General features: G+C 42.4%; 2 protein-coding genes across 3 annotated transcripts; both read left to right on the forward strand.

Moving 5' to 3' along the window:
- The first annotated feature begins 521 nt into the window (after positions 1-521).
- ca9 (carbonic anhydrase IX) lies at positions 522-22480 on the forward strand. Its single transcript, XM_041897399.2, has 12 exons — positions 522-1173; positions 6014-6046; positions 10405-10575; positions 10762-10904; positions 11566-11658; positions 13524-13590; positions 15356-15513; positions 18386-18512; positions 18958-19041; positions 20405-20419; positions 20683-20776; positions 21254-22480. The coding sequence occupies exons 1-12, from the start codon at positions 1041-1043 to the stop codon at positions 21312-21314; spliced, it is 1179 nt and encodes a 392-aa protein (XP_041753333.2). The 5' UTR covers positions 522-1040; the 3' UTR covers positions 21315-22480.
- LOC123492574 lies at positions 15618-18378 on the forward strand. Of its 2 annotated transcripts, none has more exons than XM_045224991.1 (2): positions 15618-16947; positions 16981-18378. In XM_045224991.1, exons 1-2 carry the CDS (start codon positions 15706-15708, stop codon positions 18082-18084), a joined length of 2346 nt encoding a protein of 781 aa, XP_045080926.1. In that variant the 5' UTR covers positions 15618-15705; the 3' UTR covers positions 18085-18378. The 2 variants fall into 2 exon arrangements, with proteins under 2 accessions (XP_045080926.1, XP_045080927.1); XM_045224992.1 differs by having other exon boundaries at positions 15619-16779; positions 16846-18378.
- Positions 22481-22728: the final 248 nt, after the last annotated feature.

The raw sequence follows: 22728 nt of genomic DNA on the forward strand, positions 1-22728 counted from the left end.
TGCATAGTCACTTTAATAACTCTACCTACATGTACATATTACCTCAATTACCTCAACTAACCGGTGCCCCCGCACATTGACTCTGTACCGGTACCGCCTGTATATAGCCTCGCTGCTGTTATTTTATTTTACTGCTGCTCTTTTATCTTTTACTTATCCATTTTTTACTTAACACTTATTTTTCTTAAAACTGCATTCTTGGTTAAGGGCTTGTAAGTAAGCATTTCACTGTAAGTTCTACACCTGTTGTATTTGGCGCATGTGGCAAATACATTTTTATTTTATTTTATTTCTCCTCACTCCATCAAACTCCCCCTCTCACACCTCCTCTGGGTAGTCTTCTGGACTTCGCTCTGTACAGCTATCGGAACTGAGAGATAGAAAAAGAGAAAGTGTGACAAGGCAGGAGATTAGATAGGGGCTGTGTGTGTGTGTGTGTGTGTGTGTGTGTGTGTGTGTGTGTGTGTGTGTGACCGACCGTGCCTGTGTGTGGGTCTAGTCCAGCAGAGAGGGAGGGAGAGAGGTGGGGGAGAACAGGGAATGTACCGGGCACCTTGAGCAGCTCCTGGGTTCCTGATTGGTGGCTGGGCTGTCCTCCGAGTTGCCTTTAAAAAGCCCAGCACAGATGACCTGGCCCTGGATCCAGTAACGGAGAAGTAGAGGAGACACAGGTCAACGAGTGGAGAAAGAGTCTGAAGACTGAAGCTTGGCATATTGAAGACAACCGTACTCCTTCTACCTTATTGCTAAATGTGCTCTGTTGAAACCTGCTCTCTTGCCTAGCTGAAGATTTCTCTACTCAGGACAACATTATTATTGAGTGTTTGGTTGATAACTAGCTGGGTACTGTCTCACTAAAGCCTGTTTGAATGAACACAGACAGACAGTAGACTTCATTACATAGTCTAACTGTAGACTACCTAACAGACAGACAGTAGACTTCATTACATAGTTTAACTGTAGACCTGACAGACCATTTCCAGAGAACTGCCACAGTGCTTGTTTGACACAGGAGATCCTACCAACAATACCTTGACCAGATGATTCTCAAGATCTTCCTCACCCTCCTCTTCCTCCATGGTCTGGTGCTAAATGCATCCTCCTCTTCCTCATCCTCCGAAGAGGAGGATGGCGGGAGCAGTGAGAAGGAGAGCGGGGAGCATCATCCTAAAGGTGAGTGTTGCTACTGCCCTAGCAAGGTGGTGTTATTTCAACTGGTCAGATGGGATGTTTTACGATGTTTGGGGACTAGTAGTGTGATGTGTGTAGTAGTGTGATGTGTGTAGTGTGTAGTAGTGTGATGTGTGTAGTGTGTAGTAGTGTGATGTGTGTAGTGTGTAGTAGTGTGATGTGTTTGGTGCTTCAGAAGACATTGGCTAAGTGTTGAATGGACAGTGGACCTGGTTTCAGTTCCTTCAGACAAGGTCTTTGGTATTGCATCATCGCTTCATTTCGAGATTCATTCATGATTCACTTTTTTATTTGAATACTTGGTTAGATATACATGTATTTTTTTTTTTACAATAATGCTTTTTTATTGTAACATCTCAATGAAGACTGCTACTCAAGTTTGTATTCAAAAGCTAGACTTTCCAGCAATACTTTTCACCTTTATGCAAGTCTTATCAAACTGGTTTTGATTACAGTTAATTAAACAATTTTTTAAACCCAAAACATGTGTTTTAAAGCCTGTAAGAGTGATTAGGCAAAGCTGCGGATGTGTGTGGGTAAGCGTTTTAACACGAGGAAAATAGAGCCAGTGTTTTTCACCACTGTCATAATCACTCCTCCAGATCACTTCAAGTTAATTTCCCAGTGCAGATAAGTCTCCTAAATGTGTCAGACGCAATTACCACCTAGATAAACAAGTCCTTCCTTTAGACTTTGGACAATGGATGAGACATACAGGGACAGGGATAGGTGTATATATTTTGTTATAACCTACAGTATTATCTTAAATTTCAACAAATAGTTTGAGGATATTGTTTATGGCGAGTCATAACCAAGAGTACTATATTCCAACAAGTGACGACTTAGTGCTTCCTAGTTCAATGTCTTTGATTTCAACAGGGGGTAGCCTACACCTGAGATTATAACATTAGGCAATATACAGTATTTAACCATTCTATTGTACCATTTGTTTGATTTAAACTAGTTTTTACTTAACACTTATTTTTCTTAAAACTGCATTGTTGGTTAAGGGCTTGTAAGTAAGCATTTCACTATAAGGTCCACACCTGTTGTGGCAAATAACATTTGATTTGATTTGATATGTTCCATCATGAAAAGGCATACATGATTCATCAAAGTAAGGATTTCAAGATTCAAAATCATATTTTACATTCATTTTTCTCATGGCATGTAAAGTTCAATTGTTGGCTCTTTATGAATATGCCATGGCAGCCCAATTTCTAAATTAAAACGATTTAATATTGTCACTGTAAAACCTATTTCCATCAAGTTGTACTCTACTGACAGCTTACAATTAAGTGCTCGGCCCCAAAGAAAATACCTCAGAAAAAAGTTACCCGAGTAGGATTTTCCTCAGCCGACGGTGTTGGCTTCTGTGGTATTTTGTGGGGGATACGGGCACAGTCACTGGGCTACGTGCTGTATTGGGAGTACTGATAACTAAACTAAAGATATGTTTCATCGTGGCTGTCTCACTCTGTCTTTGACAGGAAATCACAAAGTGGGGACAGCAAGACACGTTCTATACACCATGTCTCCACTCATAAGACTAGTGTTGACACTGTAGACTACACACTTGACTTGGCAGCATCTGGTCCCAAATATTGGATCTAGTCAATATTATACATACGATTTTATACACACGTTTTTGATGTGACTGAGAAAGGTTTTCATGAAGAACAAGACTAAAACTAAAACCTTGTAAAGATTATGGATGAACATTCTCTAACTGGATTTATGAAGCAAAATAGGGATGTCAAAAAGATAGCTGTCCCTAAAGGACATGCTGTGTTTTGCTAAATAGACAGACAATTTGGATAGAACATCCCATGCCTCATGTGAGAGAAAAAAAAGAAACGGTTCAATTCTTTCATACAAATAATCAGACCTTTGAAAATACCTGAAGACAAAAACAAGGAATCCTTTAGCTCTTTTAAAACAAGATTGTTGGCATCGATGGAAGTTGCCCAACAAACTTATTAGGGTTTCAGTGTTTACAAATACCAAAACAGTGAGTGTACTAATCCATATTAAGCACTTGTGAGAACAAGCACATCTTCTGTTTATTTTCACACAGAGACATGCTTCCATGGTGGCTGTTTGAAACTAAATTTGGCTGGTATTTTGAACTGTCTAAAGAAAGGTTAAACATTTACTTTAACACATCCTTGTTATGAATAGGAAGGACTTTTATTTCCAACACTATCTTTCTTTTGATACAATAATCAGATGCAGTGGGATTTGGAAAAGTCGTTTATAGAAAAGTATTTACACCCAATTAAATGTTAACCATTGTAGCCTAACTAATCATTTCCAGAATTACCTTAGTTCATCCACCTTATGGGCAATAAAAAAGTCAAATTACAGCTTACCAAAAATAAAAGCAAATTCATGCTTCTTTACCATCTTTTGGCGTAATAATGCAATTATCTCTGATGAGGTGGACTAATAAGGTCAAATGTATTTGAAATGACTCATAAATACTGACATCAGGATCAGGGTTTTAGTTCTACTGACACACTGTGGAAGAAATGACGTACTAAATGTTAGACTGCACATTCCGAATCACACACACATCACATTCTGCCACAAGACCTGACTGTACGTTTTCCAAGGCACGTAGAGGCCCTGGCCCTGGCAAAAGGTGCAGTGATTCAGAATGTGCAGTCCAGCATTTCATCAGCCAATCCTTCCACCATGTGTCAGACTCAATACCAGTAATACACTCCTGTCTTCTGTGTGGCTACCTACCACAGAAACACACAAACCAATAGCATGGTGGCTGTAGAATTAAAAAGAGGCATCACCAATGTTCGGGTAAAATATTGAATTCATGATTTACTGACCAAGTGTTAAACATGGGGTTCTGCCTGTGGCTTTTCTCAGTGGGTGGTAAGTCAAACAGACAGGTGAATCAACTGAACGTTCCCTCCAAACTTGTTGGCGAGGTTGTTATAGTAAACTAAAACTAGGGGGAAAAAGAGAGTAAACTGAAATGAAAATAAAAAAACTGAAACCTTTTGAGAAAATTATATCAAACTGAAAGTCAACTCAGTCTGGCTGTGTGCAGTGGGTGACTTCTCACCCGTTTCTAAATCAAGTCTGAACACGTCACATCACAGAACTACCGGTTTCTTAAATTAAGGGTCACCTCCCTCCCTAAAGTATGTATTTGACAGACACAGTGACGTTTTCATAGTCCAGTCTCACTGCCAGTTGTTCAATGCATCAAACTTCTCACTAAGATTCCTCAGTCCAGTCCTATGGTCTATTCTTAAAGGGGGATAACTGTATTCCAAATTGGATCATGGTTTTAGTGATGTCAGCATTCTGATGATATCATCATCAGGCATGTCTTTAGGTGATGACATGCTCATAATGGTGAAACTGACAGAGGAGCTATAATGGAGCCCAGTCTGTCCCCTCGGCCTCCCTGGTGGCTCAGGGGCCATGTAACGCAACAATGACCCAGAGTTTTACAATCAGGCTGTTTGGATCCGTCTGCCCTCTTAGGAACCTGGCTCTCTGTCCCATCTGATCCCCCTGAGCAAGGCTTAAGGTGTCCGCGTGTTTCTCAGCCAAAACAGTTCGAAATTATTCGTGCATATATTATGACACTTTGTGAAGTTTTGGTTCGTTTTGGATTCAAAAAATAATAATTCAGGCTGTTCGGGCACACATCCATTTTTCTAGAGGCAAGCTGAAATCGGTAGCCGAAGTCTACGCCCCTTCATCGGTGATTGGTCAACAGTAGGGATTCTTCAATAAAGTATTTGTTGTCATTCAACGAGAGACGATTCGTTTTCATGCAAATTATTTCATTGAGAAATACTGCACCAAACATCCTAGTTAGATGTAAAATTGCGTGACTAAGATCTCCTCTGCAAAAAACGTCAAAATTAATGACAGATTTTTTTAGTTATCTTAGATTAATTCTGACTATTTTAAGGAAAGTGTATACTAGCTACGGCGTCTCAAAATGGACAAACAGTACTATTGCCGCTTTTTTCACGTATTTCAAGTGAAAGTCTTTTAAGGGAGTATGCGAGAACACTCATTCGGTTTTCCGCAAGGCGCCAGACGAGCTGAAGCATTCTGACGCCTTTACTGGCAGGCTGGATAATAGACTCATTCACACAAGGGCATACAGTGGGGATTGATAATGGACACGTTCACACAAGAGCATACAGTGGGGATTGTGTGTGTGGCAAAAAGAGTAAAAGCAAATATCTGAGTCATCCAAAACCAAAGTGCTCAGATACATGGCTCTTTCAACTTGGATTAGAATTTGGCTGCTTCCTGTTAACCATTTAAGGCACCTACACTGATGAAATACATCCTGAATGGTTGACCAGAATTGTATGGTTATGCCTAAATATGTACTTTCGTAAATGTATATGTATTGGGTAAGCCTAACACATAAGAGGGGGTTACAGTTGTTCCATGTCCCAGCCTCATAATCCAAGTAATTTTTTTGATAAATGCATTTGTCAATTTCTGTCTGGTTGCTGCAATAGCCTGATATTGCTTAAGCATAATTTGCAACAAACTTTAATAGACAAAATATGTAAAGATCCGCTATTTGCTCCCACATATCTGATCCTGAGACAACCTGTTGACCTGAAGCTTTAACCACTACCAGACTAAAAAATTTGAATTATTATTCTCTAATAATTTCAATTTTTTTAGAGGCCACTTTTTTAGTAACCAGTACAAATATAAGCTCACAAATTAAAATACACATATTCACACAGCTCATATTATTTTGCTGCCTTTCAATACAAATCACTGATTAATTAATCCTCTTCCCTCCTTTCTGCAGGTGTCCCTCATGGTGGACACTGGGGCTACGAAGGTAAATATACACAACCGTTGGTAGTATGAGAATACAGTTCAAGTCGGAAGTTTACATACACTTAGGTTGGAGTCATTAAAACTCGTTTTTCAACCACTCCACAAATGTCTTGTTAACAAACTATAGTTTTGGCAAGTCGGTTAGGACATCTACTTTGTGCATGACACTAGTAATTTTTCCAACAATTGTTTACAGACAGATTATTTCACTTATAATTCACTGTATCACAATTCAAGTGGGTCAGAAGTTTACATACACTAAATTGACTGTGCCTTTAAACAGCTTGGAAAATTCCAGAAAATGATGTCATGGCTTTAGAAGCTTCTGATAGGCTAATTGACATCATTTGAGTCAATTGAAGGTGTACCTGTGGATATATTTTAAGGCCTACCTTCAAACTCAGAGCCTCTTTGCTTGACATCATGGGAAAATCAAAAGAAATCAGCCAAGACCTCAGAAAAAGAATTGTAGACCTCCACAAGTCTGGTTTATCCTTGGGAGCAATTTCCAAACGTCTGAAGGTACCACGTTCATCTGTACAAACAATAGTACGCAAGTATAAACACCATGGGACCACGCAGTCGTCATACCACTCAGGAAGGTGACGCGTTCTGTCTCCTAGAGATTAACTTACTTTGGTGCGAAAAGTGAAAATCAATCCCAGAACAACAGCAAAGGACCTTGTGAAGATGCTCAGCTCGGCGGAGCAGAATTATGGCGTTGGTGATCGGGAGCTGTTGGCTGTTGTCTGAGCTTTGACGGTGTGGAGACATTGGCTCGAAGGGGTGAAACACCCTTTCCTCGTTTGGACAGACCACCGGAACCTGGAGTACATTCAGGCAGCGAGGAGGCTGAATCCTCGCCAGGCCAGGTGGGCCCTCTTCTTCACCCGGTTTGATTTCACACTCTCATACATTTCGGGTACGAAGAACGTGAAGGCAGACGCACTGTCTCGGCTGTATGACACAGAGGAGACGCCCAGAGACAACACCCCCATACTCCCGGCCTCATGCATTGTGGCGCTGGTAGTATGGGCGATGGACGCAGATATAGCGCAGGCATTACGCACAGATCCATCTCCACCGCAGTGTCCAACTGGGCTGCAGTACGTGCCTGCGCTTATCCGTGATCGTCTGATCTACTGGGCACACACGTCACCCTCCTGTGGTCATCCAGGTATCGGTCGTACAATGCGCTGCCTGACCGAGAAGTACTGGTGGCCTACCTTGGCTAAGGACGTGAGGGTGTATGTCTCCTCCTGCTCAGTGTGCGCCTAGAGTAAGGCACCTAAGCACCTCCCAGCTGGTAAGCTACAACCTTTACCAGTTCCACAACGACCATGGTCTCACCTGAGTATTGATTTTCTCACTGATCTTCCCCCCTCCCAAGGTAACACCACGATCCTGGTCGTTGTGGACCACTTTTCAAAGTCCTGCCGCCTCCTTCCTCTGCCCGGTCTCCCCATGGCCCTACAAACTGCGGAGGCTCTGTTTACTCACGTCTTCCGGCACTACGGGGTACCAGAGGATATAGTGTCCGACCGAGGTCCCCAGTTCACGTCTAGAGTCTGGAAGACGTTCATGGAACGTCTGGGGGTCTCAGTCAGCCTGACCTCTGGTTTTCACCCCGAGAGCAATGGGCAGGTGGAAAGGGTGAATCAAGATGTGGGTAGGTTCCTGCGGACCTACTGTCAGGACCGGCCGGGGGGTGTTCCTGCCATGGGCAGAATATGCTCAGAACTCTCTCCGCCACTCCTCCACTAACCTAACACCCTTCCAATATGTTTTGGGTTACCAACCGGTCCTGGCACCGTGGCACCAGAGCCAGACCGAGGCTCCCGCGGTGGATGACTGGTTTCGGTGTGCGGAGGAGACTTGGGACGCTGCCCACGTTCGCCTCCAGTGCGCTGTGCGTCGTCAGAAGGCCAATGCTGGGAGGCCCCGGTGTTCGTACCGGGGGATCGAGTCTGGCTCTCGACCCGGAATCTGCCCCTCCGCCTGCCCTGCCGGAAGCTGAGCCCGCCGGTTTGTGGGGCCGTTTAAAGTCCTGAGGAGAATAAACGAGGTGACATACAGGTTGTTACTCCCCCTGATTACCGTATTAACCCCTCGTTTCATGTGACTCTCCTCAGGCCGGTGGTAGCTGGTCCGCTCCAGGAGTCTGAGGTACGGGAGGTTCCTCCACCTCCTCTGGACATTGAGGGGGCCCCGGCGTACTCGGTCCATTCCATCCTGGATTCGAGGCGTCGGGTGGGGGGCCTTCAGTATCTCGTGGAGTGGGATGGGTACGGTCCGGAGGAACGGTGCTGGGTCTCAAGGCGGGACATCCTCGATCCCTCCCTGTTGAGGGATTTCCACCGTCGCCATCCAACTCGCCCTGCTCCGGGTCCTCCTGGCCGTCCCCGAGGCCGGGGTCGACGCACTGCTGGAGCCGCGCGGGGGGTACTGTCACGACTTTCGCCGAGGCTGCCCCCCCTCCTGGTTCGGGCAGGCTTCGGCGTTCGTCGTCATCGGAGTACTAGCTACTGCCGATCCCATTCTCATCACTCCACTTGTCGTGTCTTGTCAATCACACACACCTGGTGCTCATTCCCCTAATTAGTATGTGTATAAGTGTTCCCTTTGTTCCCCTTGTCTTTGTGAGTGATTGTTTTGTTGTGAGTGTGTGTAGCTCGGTTGAGCTACATTTCACTGTGTTATTGCCAAGGTGGATGTTTTCCCTTGTACAGTTTTGTTTGACGCTTGGGGCGTTTGATTTATGCAAACGGTTTAAACTCTGGATTCTGGATTTTACCTCCTGCGCCTGACTCCTTCTTTCACACCTCGTCATAGCATCATGAGGAAGGAAAAATATGTGGATATATTGAAGCAACATCTCAAGACATCAGTCAGGAAGTTAAAGCTTGGTCGCAAATGGGTCTTCCAAATGGACAATGACCCCAAGCATACTTCCAAAGTTGTGGCAAAATGGCTTAAGGACAACAAAGTCAAGGTATTAGAGTGGCCATCACAAAGCCCTGACCTCAACCCTATAGAAAATGTGTGGCAGGACTGAAAAAGTGTGTGCGAGCAAGGAGGCCTACAAACCTGACTCAGTTAAATCAGCTCTGTCAGGAGGAATGGGCCAAAATTCACCCAACTTATTGTGGGAAGCTTGTGGAAGGCTACCCGAAACGTTTGACCCAAGTTAAACAATTTAAAGGCAATGCTACCAAATACTAATTGAGTGTATGTAAACTTCTGACCCACTGGGAATGTGATGAAAGAAGTAAAAGCTGAAATAAATAATTCTCTCTACAATTATTCAGACATTTCACATTCTTAAAATAAAGTGGTGATCCTAACTGACCTAAGACAGGGAATTTTTACTAGGATTAAATGTCAGGAATTGTGAAAAACTGAGTTTAAATGTTTTTGTCTAAGGTGTATGTAAATCTCCGACTTCAACTGTACATGCACTGTATCCTTCTCTCTGCACAGGGTAATCTGCTTTATCAGTCCAACTATCAGTTACCAACACAAGTTTCTTTTCTATCGCTCAAAGAAAGGCTTATCAAGTCTGTAATAGGAGATAAGCATGTTTTGCTTTAGTTACGGTGGTAAAATAAGATCATAATGTGAGTCACAGGTGCGAACTCTACCATTACTCAAGACACCTTACTTAGCATCTAGTCTTCATTGATATGAGTGGAACATCCCACTGTTAATGTCCACCTCCATGATCGATCTTGTACCTGTTGCTTGGTATTACTCAGTGAGAACAAGCCATAATGTAATTGAATGAGTGAAATTAGAGTGACTTAAGATTGCTTGATAGTTATAAAACAGTTTATTGATAATAATAATAATAATAATAATAATTGTGTTTGCTATTGTTGATCTCTTCATGACTGGTTGTGATCATGAACTTTAATTTATAGCCTCTTGTTACAGGTGTTGAACCAAACACATTAATACTCCCACATCATTAATCAAATATTATCCTACTGGAGCTAAATAAGACGGTATACAGCTTATTCATTACTATTTCCTGGTGTTCATCACTATTTCCTTGTGGTCATCACTATTTCCTGGTGGTCATCACTATTTACTGGTGGGCATCACTATTTCCTGGTGGTCATCACTATTTACTGGTGGGCATCACTATTTCATGATTTACTACTAACTCTTTCTTGCTGGTGTTCGTAGTTTCAGTGACACTTGCAGTGTCATGCATATATGTCTTCCGTGATTTACTGTGTAAATCCCATGTGCAAAAAACTTGTATTCATAAGAAGAGAGCTGTGTCTTATCATTAACTAAGTCACACTGCCGAAGGGTCATTGTTCTGTTAATCATTTCCCCACATCCTATTGACAGATCAAGCGGCCTGGTCCTCCGAGTTCTTGCACTGCAGTGGAAAATCCCAGTCTCCCATTGACATTGATACCAGGAGAGCCGTCTATGACCGCAGCCTGCCACCCATAACACTGGAGGGCTATGATCTGACAGATAGCTCAGCATTGACACTGTTGAACAACGGCCATACCTGTAAGTTCCTGGCTGTCTAATATGCATTATATTGAAGGTACGAGCAACATCTATTAGGCAACATTTTTCCTAATAAAGCTGTACTAAAACGTGGATGGCTTTGCAGAGGGTTCTACACAGGAAAGGATAAAGAGACGGAAGTAGTTCCATGTTGCTTGATGTGTTGTGGTCTGTGTGTGTCTCCAGTGCAGCTGATTCTACCCAACACTATGCGCATCGTCAGTGGGTTTGACAACGAGTTCCGGGCCGCCCAACTGCATTTCCACTGGGGGACCAAAGAGGTGCCAGGATCTGAACACACCATAGATAAAGTCCATTTCCCTGCGGAGGTGAGGAAGTCAGAAATACTGCGGAAATTAAAAATGCCCAGAATTATTGCCGGTTCAATTAGTTTAAACACAAAATCCTTTCATTGTCCATCAAATGTATATGTAAAGATGGGAAATTGTCTTTGGCACGTGGCTCATAGTCAACATACTAAAAGCAACAACACTGACAAGACAACAAGACAACACTGACACGACAACACAACATTTTCTGTATTTTATTAGGATCTCCATTAGCTGTTGCGATAGCATCAGCTACTCTTCCTGGGGTCCACACAAAACATGAAACATGACATAATGCAGAACATAGACAAGAACAGCTCAAGGACAGAACTACAGAAATGTAAAACAAGAAAAAGGTTCTGTACTGACTCAATACTGAGAAAATAAACCTACTATTCTAGGCCTTTAACATTTACATTTTCATATATTACATTTATATTCAGTAGCATCTAGGCCATCACTTACACATAGCCTACATATCAGTACATGCACACAAAATATTTAGGTCAAATAGGGGAGAGGTGTTGCTTTGTCGGATTTTTGAAACCACGTTTGCTGTTCACTTGAGCAATAGGAGATGGAAGGGAGTTCTGTGCAATCATGGCTCTAAATAATACTGTGCCAAACAGTGACTGACATGTTCCTGTGCTTCTCTTCCCAGATCCACGTGGTTCATTACAACTCTAAATATGCAAATCTGTCAGAGGCAGCCACCAAATCAGATGGCCTGGCTGTATTAGGGGGCTTCATCGGGGTAAGTTATTCCAGACATGTTGAATTACAGTGGGGGAAAAAAGTATTTAGTCAGCCACCAATTGTGCAAGTTCTCCCACTTAAAAAGATGAGAGAGGCCTGTAATTTTCATCATAGGTACACGTCAACTATGACAGACAAATTGAGATTTTTTTTCTCCAGAAAATCACATTGTAGGATTTTTAATGAATTTATTTGCAAATTATGGTGGAAAATAAGTATTTGGTCACCTACAAACAAGCAAGATTTCTGGCTCTCACAGACCTGTAACTTCTTCTTTAAGAGGCTCCTCTGTCCTCCCCTCGTTACCTGTATTAATGGCACCTGTTTGAACTTGTTATCAGTATAAAAGACACCTACCTGTCCACAACCTCAAACAGTCACACTCCAAACTCCACTATGGCCAAGACCAAAGAGCTGTCAAAGGACACCAGAAACAAAATTGTAGACCTGCACCAGGCTGGGAAGACTGAATCTGCAATAGGTAAGCAGCTTGGTTTGAAGAAATCAACTGTGGGAGCAATTATTAGGAAATGGAAGACATACAAGACCACTGATAACCTCCCTCGATCTGGGGCTCCACGCAAGATCTCACCCCCGTGGGGTCAAAATGATCACAAGAACGGTGAGCAAAAATCCCAGAACCACACAGGGGGACCTAGTGAATGACCTGCAGAGAGCTGGGACCAAAGTAACAAAGCCTACCATCAGTAACACACTACGCCGCCAGGGACTCAAATCCTGCAGTGCCAGACGTGTCCCCCTGCTTAAGCCAGTACATGTCCAGGCCCATCTGAAGTTTGCTAGAGTGCATTTGGATGATCCAGAAGAGGATTGGGAGAATGTCATATGGTCAGATGAAACCAAAATAGAACTTTTTGGTAAAAACTCAACTCGTCGTGTTTGGAGGACAAAGAATGCTGAGTTGCATCCAAAGAACACCATACCTACTGTGAAGCATGGGGGTGGAAACATCATGCTTTGGGGCTGTTTTTTTCTGCAAAGGGACCAGGACGACTGATCCGTGTAAAGGAAAGAATGAATGGGGCCATGTATTGTGAGATTTTGAGTGAAAACCTCCTTCCATCAGCAAGGGCATTGAAGATGAAACGTGGCTGGGTCTTTCAGCATGACAATGATCCCAAACACACCGCCCGGGCAACAAAGGAGTGGCTTCGTAAGAAGCATTTCAAGGTCCTGGAGTGGCCTAGCCAGTCTCCAGATCTCAACCCCATAGAAAATCTTTGGAGGGAGTTGAAAGTCCGTGTTGCCCAGCGACAGCCCCAAAACATCACTGCTCTAGAGGAGATCTGCATGGAGGAATGGGCCAAAATACCAGCAACAGTGTGTGAAAACCTTGTGAAGACTTACAGAAAACGTTTGACCTGTGTCATTGCCAACAAAGGGTATATAACAAAGTATTGAGAAACTTTTGTTATTGACCAAATACTTATTTTCCACCATAATTTGCAAATAAATTCATAAAAAATCCTACAATGTGATTTTCTGGATTTTTTTCTTCTCATTTTGTCTGTCATAGTTGACGTGTACCTATGATGAAAATTACAGGCCTCTCTCATCTTTTTAAGTGGGAGAACTTGCACAATTGGTGGCTGACTAAATACTTTTTTTCCCCACTGTATACCAGTACCCTCATAATAACTCATCATGGTGACTCAAAGGTTTGAAGTTTTATTAGTCTATTTTCATACACCACTATTGGATAAGATTCTAGGATAAGACATTTGTCTTCGGTTTCACACACTTAAAAACAGACATTAATCAGGAGAATCCTCAAGATTCTTAAATATATTATACAAAAGTAATCACTTTAATAGGATTCTTCCTGACTCTTTTTTTATTTAGATTGGTCTTCATGAGAATGACAACTATGAAAAGATCCTGTCTGCACTCACTGATGTTAGCATTGAAGGTAACCCCGGGATACACCTCTAGCCAAAGACAATGTTTTGTGGCCAAAACATTGTGTACTACCAACGCTAGATGTAGTTTACATACTCCTTTCTTGAAATGTCCTCGTGTTGTCTCCAACAGATTGGAGACTGTTTTCTCATTTATGCTTTCTGGGTCACAAATGAACATAGCAAGAGAATTGACTGACAATTAAAATAGCACTTTATTACTGAGAACCTAATCTCGGAAACCCAGAACTAAAATCTTGCATAATTGTATCAGAGATATATGAGAAAAGATGCTAACAAGATGAGCAAAGTCTTCACCCCCTTAAACAGAAACTCCCAGCAGGGTTGGGGTCAATTCTGCAAATTCTATTCTAATTCAATTCCCGCTCCATGTCAATTCCATTTAATTCAATTAAATTCCAGGTCAGTCTTTGAATTCAGAGATAATTGAATTCCTCTCAATTCAAATGTTAGGTAAATTCCAAGAATTCAATTCCCACTTTAGTATTATCCCCAACAATTCTATGAATTCTAGATCAAATTCAATTCCCTCAGGCTTCCAGGCTGATCATGTTACTTTTCAGACAGCCTAGCTATAATGGAAATATATACATACAAGTTGAAATTATTTAAAACAAATCCTATAGTAAATTGTTGATACTAAGTGCATTAATTCCATTAACTGGGACATTTACTTATATTGAATTCCAATTAAATTCCAATTCAAACAGTCCAAACAGTCTAATTCCAATTCCATAATTTGAAGATTGTTGAAATTCAAATTAAATTCAACATAAATTCTCCACTTCATGAGTGAATTCAAGAATTGAATTGGAATTGACCCCAGCCCTGACTCTCAGCCTAAGCAATGGCCAAATGTCCCCTCCCCTTTCTGAAAAGATGTGAACACCTGTGAAATTGTGATTTGTCCAATAGATCAGTGACAACAAAATCTGTGCACAGCCGATTTATGGCCGTGCAGCATTTACGGCGATTCGACATCTGCAGAAGTCAGAGCAGTCATACTTCTTGCGCTTCGGGGAGCTGTCATGCGCATTCAATAAATTGGTCTGCACCACACCACTCGTAGATATTCAGGGCTAATCTCTATAGCCATCCAGCTAATTACGAGCAACTGGCTAAACGAAAAGACAAGACCTTACCTTTTCTCAGATGTTGGAGTCCATTTCCTGGTGCTTGACGTAGGAACTCAGCCAAGATGGCATTAAGTAAAAAGGCAGCAAAGTTTTCCCACCTGCATCTCCACTTCAAACCTTCATTTACCTTTACGAGCTTGTCCTGCAACTGCCTCCACTTCTTGTGGCAAGCTTCCCTTTCCATAGATGCGGAAAGAGGTCAATGGAACTCAACCAAAACAATGGAAATGCCATGGAAACGCGTTGGGGAAAGATGGATGCAGTGGGAGAAAGATCCCGAACTGCATTACAGTTAAAAATGACTTTGACTACCACCACCGATTTATGTATGCTAGCTATGCTACCAGTTTATGCGAACGGGAGTTAGCATTTATGTGCGTCTGTCCACAACAGATTACTAAGAACCCCCATGGCGTTTCTCACGTTCTTATTGATTAGATTAGGTTAGATAGTACTTTAGTGTCAGTTTTCACAGAAATGTGTATTCCATACAGAAATTGCAGTGCGTTAAAAGAGATTCACAACAAAAGGAGAGACATAAACATTCATGAGAAACAAAATGGCAGCTTAAGGACCCACATGGTCCACACAATTGATTAACTATTTTACACCTTTCCAGAGTCTAACACTGAGATCCCTGCCTTCAATGTCCGTCATCTTTTGCCAAACAAGCTGGATCACTTCTACAGATATAACGGCTCCCTTACCACTCCACCCTGCTTCCAAACAGTCAACTGGACCATGTTCAATGAGACCATCACAGTGTCCAGGAGGCAGGTCAGTAATGATACCATAGTATCCAGGAGGCAGGTAAGTAATGATACCACCATATTGTACAGGAGGTAGGTCAGTAATGATACCACCATAGTGTACAGGAGGCAGGTCAGTAATGATACCATAGTATCCAGGAGGCAGGTAAGTAATGATACCATAGCATCCAGGAGGCGGGTAAGTAATGATACCACCATAATGTCCAGGAGGCAGGTCAGTAACAATACCATCATAGTGTACAGGAGGCAGGTCAGTAATGATACCACCATAGTGTCCAGGAGGCAGGTCAGTAATGATACCACCATAATGTCCAGGAGGCTGGTCAGTAACAATACCATCATAGTGTACAGGAGGCAGGTCAGTAATGATACCACCATAGTGTCCAGGAGGCAGGTCAGTAATGATACCACCAGAGTGTCCAGGAGGCAGGTCAGTAATGATACCACCATAGTGTCCAGGAGGCAGGCCAGTAATGATGCCACCATAGTGTCCAGGAGGCAGGTCAGTAATGATGCCACCATAGTGTCCAGGAGGCAGGTCAGTAATGATACCACCATAGTGTCCAGGAGGCAGGTCAGTAATGATACCATAGTGTCCAGGAGGCAGGTCAGTAATGATACCATAGTGTCCAGGAGGCAGGTCAGTAATGATACCATAGTGTCCAGGAGGCAGGTCAGTAATGATACCATAGTGTCCAGGAGGCAGGTCAACAATGATACCATAGTGTCCAGGAGGCAGGTCAGTAATGATACCATAGTGTCCAGGAGGCAGGTCAGTAATGATACCATAGTGTCCAGGTGGCAGGTCAGTAATGATACCATAGTGTCCAGGAGGCAGGTCAGTAATGATACCATAGTGTCCAGGAGGCAGGTCAGTAATGATACCATAGTGTCCAGGAGGCAGGTCAGTAATGATACCATAGTGTCCAGGAGGCAGGTCAGTAATGATACCATAGTGTCCAGGACGCAGGTCAGTAATGATACCATAGTGTCCAGGAGGCAGGTCAGTAATGATACCATAGTGTCCAGGAGGCAGGTCAGTAATGATACCATAGTGTCCAGGTGGCAGGTCAGTAATGATACCATAGTGTCCAGGAGGCAGGTCAGTAATGATACCACCATAGTGTCCAGGAGGCAGGTCAGTAATGATACCATAGTGTCCAGGAGGCAGGTCAGTAATGATACCATAGTGTCCAGGTGGCAGGTCAGTAATGATACCATAGTGTCCAGGAGGCAGGTCAGTAATGATACCACCATAGTGTCCAGGAGGCAGGTCAGTAATGATACTATAGTGTCCAGGAGGCAGGTCAGTAATGATACCATAGTATCCAGGAGGCAGGTCAGTAATGATACCATAGTGTCCAGGAGGCAGGTCAGTAATGATACCATAGTGTCCAGGAGGCAGGTCAGTAATGATACCACCATAGTGTCCAGGAGGCAGGTCAGTAATGATACTATAGTGTCCAGGAGGCAGGTCAGTAATGATACCATAGTGTCCAGGAGGCAGGTCAGTAATGATACCATAGTGTCCAGGAGGCAGGTCAGTAATGATACCACCATAGTGTCCAGGAGGCAGGTCAGTAATGATACTATAGTGTCCAGGAGGCAGGTCAGTAATGATACCACCATAGTGTCCAGGAGGCAGGTCAGTAATGATACCATAGTGTCCAGGAGGCAGGTCAGTAATGATACCATAGTGTCCAGGAGGCAGGTCAGTAATGATACCATAGTGTCCAGGAGGCAGGTCAGTAATGATACCACCATAGTGTCCAGGAGGCAGGTCAGTAATGATACCATAGTGTCCAGGAGGCAGGTCAGTAATGATACCACCATAGTGTCCAGGAGGCAGGTCAGTAATGATACCACCATAGTGTCCAGGAGGCAGGTCAGTAATGATACCATAGTGTCCAGGAGGCAGGTCAGTAATGATACCATAGTGTCCAGGAGGCAGGTCAGTAATGATACCATAGTGTCCAGGAGGCAGGTCAGTAATGATACCATAGTGTCCAGGTGGCAGGTCAGTAATGATACCATAGTGTCCAGGAGGCAGGTCAGTAATGATACCATAGTGTCCAGGAGGCAGGTCAGTAATGATACCATAGTGTCCAGGAGGCAGGTCAGTAATGATACCATAGTGTCCAGGAGGCAGGTCAGTAATGATACCATAGTGTCCAGGAGGCAGGTCAGTAATGATACCATAGTGTCCAGGAGGCAGGTCAGTAATGATACCATAGTGTCCAGGAGGCAGGTCAGTAATGATACCATAGTGTCCAGGAGGCAGGTCAGTAATGATACCACCATAGTGTCCAGGAGGCAGGTCAGTAATGATACCATAGTGTCCAGGAGGCAGGTCAGTAATGATACCACCATAGTGTCCAGGAGGCAGGTCAGTAATGATACCATAGTGTCCAGGAGGCAGGTCAGTAATGATACCACCATAGTGTCCAGGAGGCAGGTCGGTCACCAACCTACTATGACTCTGGAGATTGATTTACAGATTGACTTGGATCATGTATACCTCCTGGAGAGTTACAGATTGACTTGCATCATGTATACCTCCTGGAGAGTTACAGATTGACTTGCATCATGTATACCTCCTGGAGAGTACAAGCGATCCACAACTACATGTACTGTATGTCTGTATTTTCATGTCTAAAAATAGATCTTCAAACACGAGAGATTTAGACAGAGAATTTAGAAAGAGCACTACTAGATACTGTTTTAATTTGTTCTAGTCATTTATTCAATTCAATTATCTGGTAATCTGTTTGAAAACTGTGTGGTAATGTGGGCTGAACATAACAGTAGAATCTATCTTCAATCTACAATCTGATAATGGATCTCCATGTTGACGGTGTCCATGTTGTGTTGTTCTCCAGTTGGCTGCTCTGGAGGACACCCTGAAAGCAGGCCAACACCAGCACCTGACCAAGAACTTCAGAGCACCTCAGCTTTTACACGGGAGACACGTCCTCGCCTCGTTCACAGACACTCCCACCATAGTCGGTTAGTAAACATCGTCCCCCCCTATGTACACTTGACGTGTGTTCCACCTTAGGCAACCTCGCTGTCAGGTACATACTTCATGTCACATGGGTTCATGCATGACCTTGTAAAGGTTGGGAGTACTTATCTTTCAGAGACAAACTCACCACTCAAAGGCAGAGGTATTGCGTGATAACACACAACCTTCGGCACCAGTTCACAAGAAAATCAGAAAATTCCTTCTACATGAATACATCTCATATTATTGGTGTGACGGTTGCATGAGAGGCCACAGGTGGTCGAATCTAGGGAATTCTGTAATTTATTCATTCATTCATGTTCTTCTCACCACTACACTTTTCACATTGATAGAGTATTGTTATTATTGTTATTAATATTATTATTATTATTGTACTTTCTATCTATTCCCGTTGACATTGAGATAAGTCATTGTTTTTGCTTGCAGTTGCAGGACGTCCAAGTATCTCTATCAACACCTTGTCGGAGACTGATGCCTCTAACAGTGAAGGGCCATCAACTGGGCCATCCAGTAAGCAAAGTATTATAAGTCCAAAGACTATTTTTAGTATGATTTTAAAAAGTCCAACTCTGACGACTCTGGAGTTATATGATGTACAATAGTCCCTTCTCACAGCCGCTGTCATGCGGAGCACCGAGAGACTAGAAATGTAAGGACAACCATTTCGTTTAAATGTGGGCTAATAATCCCCAGTACATCACTAGGGCCAAGCTTCCTGCCATCCAGGACCTCTATACCAGGCGGTGTCAGAGGAAGACTCTAAAAATTGTCAAAGACTCCAGCCACCCTAGTCATAGACTGTTCTCTCTGCAACTGCACGGCAAGCGCTACTGTCTGTTTATTATCAATGCATAGTCACTTTAACTCTACCTACATGTACATATTACCTCAACTAAGCTGTGCCCTCGCACATTGACTCTGTACCGGTACCCCCTGTATATAGCCTCGCTATTGTTATTTTATTGCATTGTTGGTTAAGGGCTTGTAAGTAAGCATTTCACTGTAAGGATAACCTGTTGTATTCGGCACTTGACAAATAAAATGTGATTTGATTTGATAATCGTGTTGACTATGCAGGCACCAATTGTCATCCATTTAAAAAAAAGATGGTAGCCTGATCCCAGATCAGTTTGTGCTATCATTTCAACATTGTTTGGCATGACAAAGAGTGACAAGGAGTTGACAAGTAGCTGACATGAGCACAAACAGATCTGGGACCAGTCTAAAACGTTGGTGGTGCACAAACAGATCTGGGACCAGTCTAAAACGCTGGTGGTGCACAAACAGATCTGGGACCAAGCTAAAACGCTGGTGGTGCATAGGAAAAGGATTGTCTGGACGTACATGGATTTTATAAGGGCAGGTGGCACATGGTAGCCATGCTCCCTTGTCTTAATGTTTCATTGAACATGCTCTTAGGCTGTTTGCCATGCAGATAACTGGAGTCCTGTGTGTGCTATGTAGTGTGTACACAGCACCTTGACTTTTCATTATTGACGCGATAGATGTCACTGGCTTTGATGCCAGAGCTTTGATTTGTAAAGGTACACTGTTATCGGAGTAGAGTGAAGTTGCTCCAAGACACTGATCTTCAGTCAGTTTTACATTTCCCCCATTAATGGTTAAGGTTAGGATTGGGGAAGGGAAAGCTGATCCTAGATCTGTGCCTAGGGGAAACTTTAGATGTAGATTGTACGTATCAGAAGTTAAACAAGGCCTTGTGCTCTGAGCTGATGTTATACGTTCACCATGCTGACCTTACCTGTGTGGCAAGAACACAGACTGTTTATGTGTAGGACAGTTTACTTGTGGGGGTAAGGTCAGTTTTACATGTTTTAATATACATGTCCCTCTCTTTTTCATGTTCCTGAAGAGGGCCTGGCAAGAGGTAAGCTGTGCTCAACAGTAATACAAATCCAACATGCACAACTTCTATCTAAATCTAAGAAATACATTTTTAAACGGTCTAAATACTTTCCAATTTATTCACTTTTTACACAGTATTTAAATGAATTTAAACACTGAATATGTAATTGATTACTGATTATGTTAAACTTTAAAAATTCAGAATTGGTTTGAAACTGCCCTATTAAGGTAGGTTCATAAGTAACATCTACATGGTAAACATCAAATGTATCTCTTGATTTACAGGAGATATCTTGGCCATAGCCTTTGGAGCTCTCTTTGCCGTCACCTTGCTGCTATTCACGCTCTACGCATACCAACAGCGTAAAAAATACTCTGTGTAAGTAAGACTCCTGTTCTTCTCATTTCTGACGAATGATGAGTTCTGGTGTTGTTCCCGGCATTTTCCAGAATGAAGACAGTCTTTGGCTGGCCTGTCCAATCATAAAACCAAATATCCATGGAAAGATTCCTCTGTTTTGGTGTGCAACGTATGTTTATTGCTGAAGACCAAATGTCCTTTGTCAAAGACCAAAATGTATTTTGTCAAAGATTGTTTAAATAAGAATAAGTCGTATCGTGACCCTCTGTTCCCTTGATTCCGGGATTCGTCATGTTTTCTAACGATTGGACCCTCTGCATACTATACATACAGCTATACGTACACATACAGTGTATATAAACTGGTCAATATTGACCATTGTTATGTCATTCATACGGGCTACAAGTACACTCTTATGCCACTGAGTTAAGCAGAGGACACAGGCTGCAGGTACATGTGTTGTAGACTAAGTGTATGTATTTCCTTTCTCTGCAGTATCAAAAAGGACTCCAGACAGAACGTTATCTACAAACCAGCAACTAAAGAAGAGGCATAGATGTCACTGGAAAGGATTCCTATTCAGATTCCATATTCAAACTATTTTCAATAATAATTAAAGAGATTCTCCAGTACTTTTGTAGACCTTTTAGCCAGTAGTTCTGAAAGTAGCTCTCACAAGCCAAAAGTCCCAGAAAATGGCATACTATGTCAGTTCATGTGCAGATGCTGTATGCGCAACGTGTCATCGCTCTGCTGTGGTGCATGATGTGCCTCTTGCTAGCTGTCACTAATATGGCGAGGGGTTGAAGCTCATTGGTTGAAATCAAACTGTCCCACGTGTAGGGAAAATGGACCAGCACAGCTTTTCAAACTAGGGATTTCATGGAAAATTGAGGTAAAACAGTCATTCTGCTCATAGATTATGAATGTATGAACTACACATTGACACATCCAGCCCAATGTGGGATGTTTAAAAAATGCTTAGTAGTCGGCAGAGTTCCGGAGCGTGTCTTTAAAACATTGATGAAAGAGAATTCATATATTGCTCAACCCAAGTTTGACATTTGCTCAGAATGAATGTCCTTGTCTTTGTTGGTTTAACTATGTAATATGTGTATATGGTATGTACAGAATAATAGCTGTAGTTACCACAAGTAGGAATGTATACAATGTGTTCTGTAAAATTGTGGTGTTAAAATTCAAAGATGTTCATGAATACAATCTACCCGTCAATGTTCTAACTCCAATAGAATTGACTTACTGTCAATTAAGAAAGTCAAATCACTTTTTCCCAGGGTGTTCACTTGGTTACAAGTACTAGAGCTGCAAGTGTTATGCTGTATTGTATGTGTTGGATATCATGCAGGAAGTGTTTTATATGAGTATTGTATTGTTATTGCTGTATATGCCCTAATGTATTCACACTCGTCACTAATACTGTTAAGTTGTTTTGTAGTTTACCTTCTCACCTCTCCACAATGGTGTATACTGATGTGCAATTGGACCTTGAAATGTACAATTAATGTGTCATATTCTTATAAAGTCTGTCTCATATGCCATCTATTAACTATGTGCAATACAAATCTACCAAAATGGTGGTTAAATTAAGTCATATAAAATAGTGTGTGATTTTGTTAGGTGGGTCAATCATCAGTAAAATGCCTATACTGTTATACATATTACGGTTCCTCTATGTATTAAACATTAAAAAAATAAAAATAATCTACTGTATTACACATACCATTTATATAGACATACGCAGTATGATCAGGGAATCAAATAGACAACATGTGGTGCCTGTGTGTGTGAATGTCTTAGAGAAGAGTTGGGAATGTCAGCTGAACATGAACCCCAGCTGGCCTGGACCATGTACAGTGGGGAAAAAAAGTATTTAGTCAGCCACCAATTGTGCAAGTTCTCCCACTTAAAAAGATGAGAGAGGTCTGTAATTTTCATCATAGGTACACGTC

This window comes from Coregonus clupeaformis, chromosome 15 (genome assembly GCF_020615455.1).
Source record: "Coregonus clupeaformis isolate EN_2021a chromosome 15, ASM2061545v1, whole genome shotgun sequence".
Classification (NCBI taxonomy): domain Eukaryota; kingdom Metazoa; phylum Chordata; class Actinopteri; order Salmoniformes; family Salmonidae; genus Coregonus; species Coregonus clupeaformis.

Excerpts from the sequence above, each read along its gene's own strand:
- LOC123492574 (XM_045224991.1), top strand. The coding sequence starts at position 15,706 with ATGTCCAGGAGGCAGGTCAGTAACAATACCATCATAGTGTACAGGAGG. Across the intron at positions 16,948-16,980 it reads CCATAGTGTCCAGGAGGCAG|GTCAGTAATGATACCATAGT; the intron begins GTCAGTAATGAT and ends TCCAGGAGGCAG.
- ca9 (XM_041897399.2), top strand. The coding sequence starts at position 1,041 with ATGATTCTCAAGATCTTCCTCACCCTCCTCTTCCTCCATGGTCTGGTG. Across the intron at positions 1,174-6,013 it reads CGGGGAGCATCATCCTAAAG|GTGTCCCTCATGGTGGACAC; the intron begins GTGAGTGTTGCT and ends TCCTTTCTGCAG. Across the intron at positions 18,513-18,957 it reads AGACACTCCCACCATAGTCG|TTGCAGGACGTCCAAGTATC; the intron begins GTTAGTAAACAT and ends TTTTGCTTGCAG.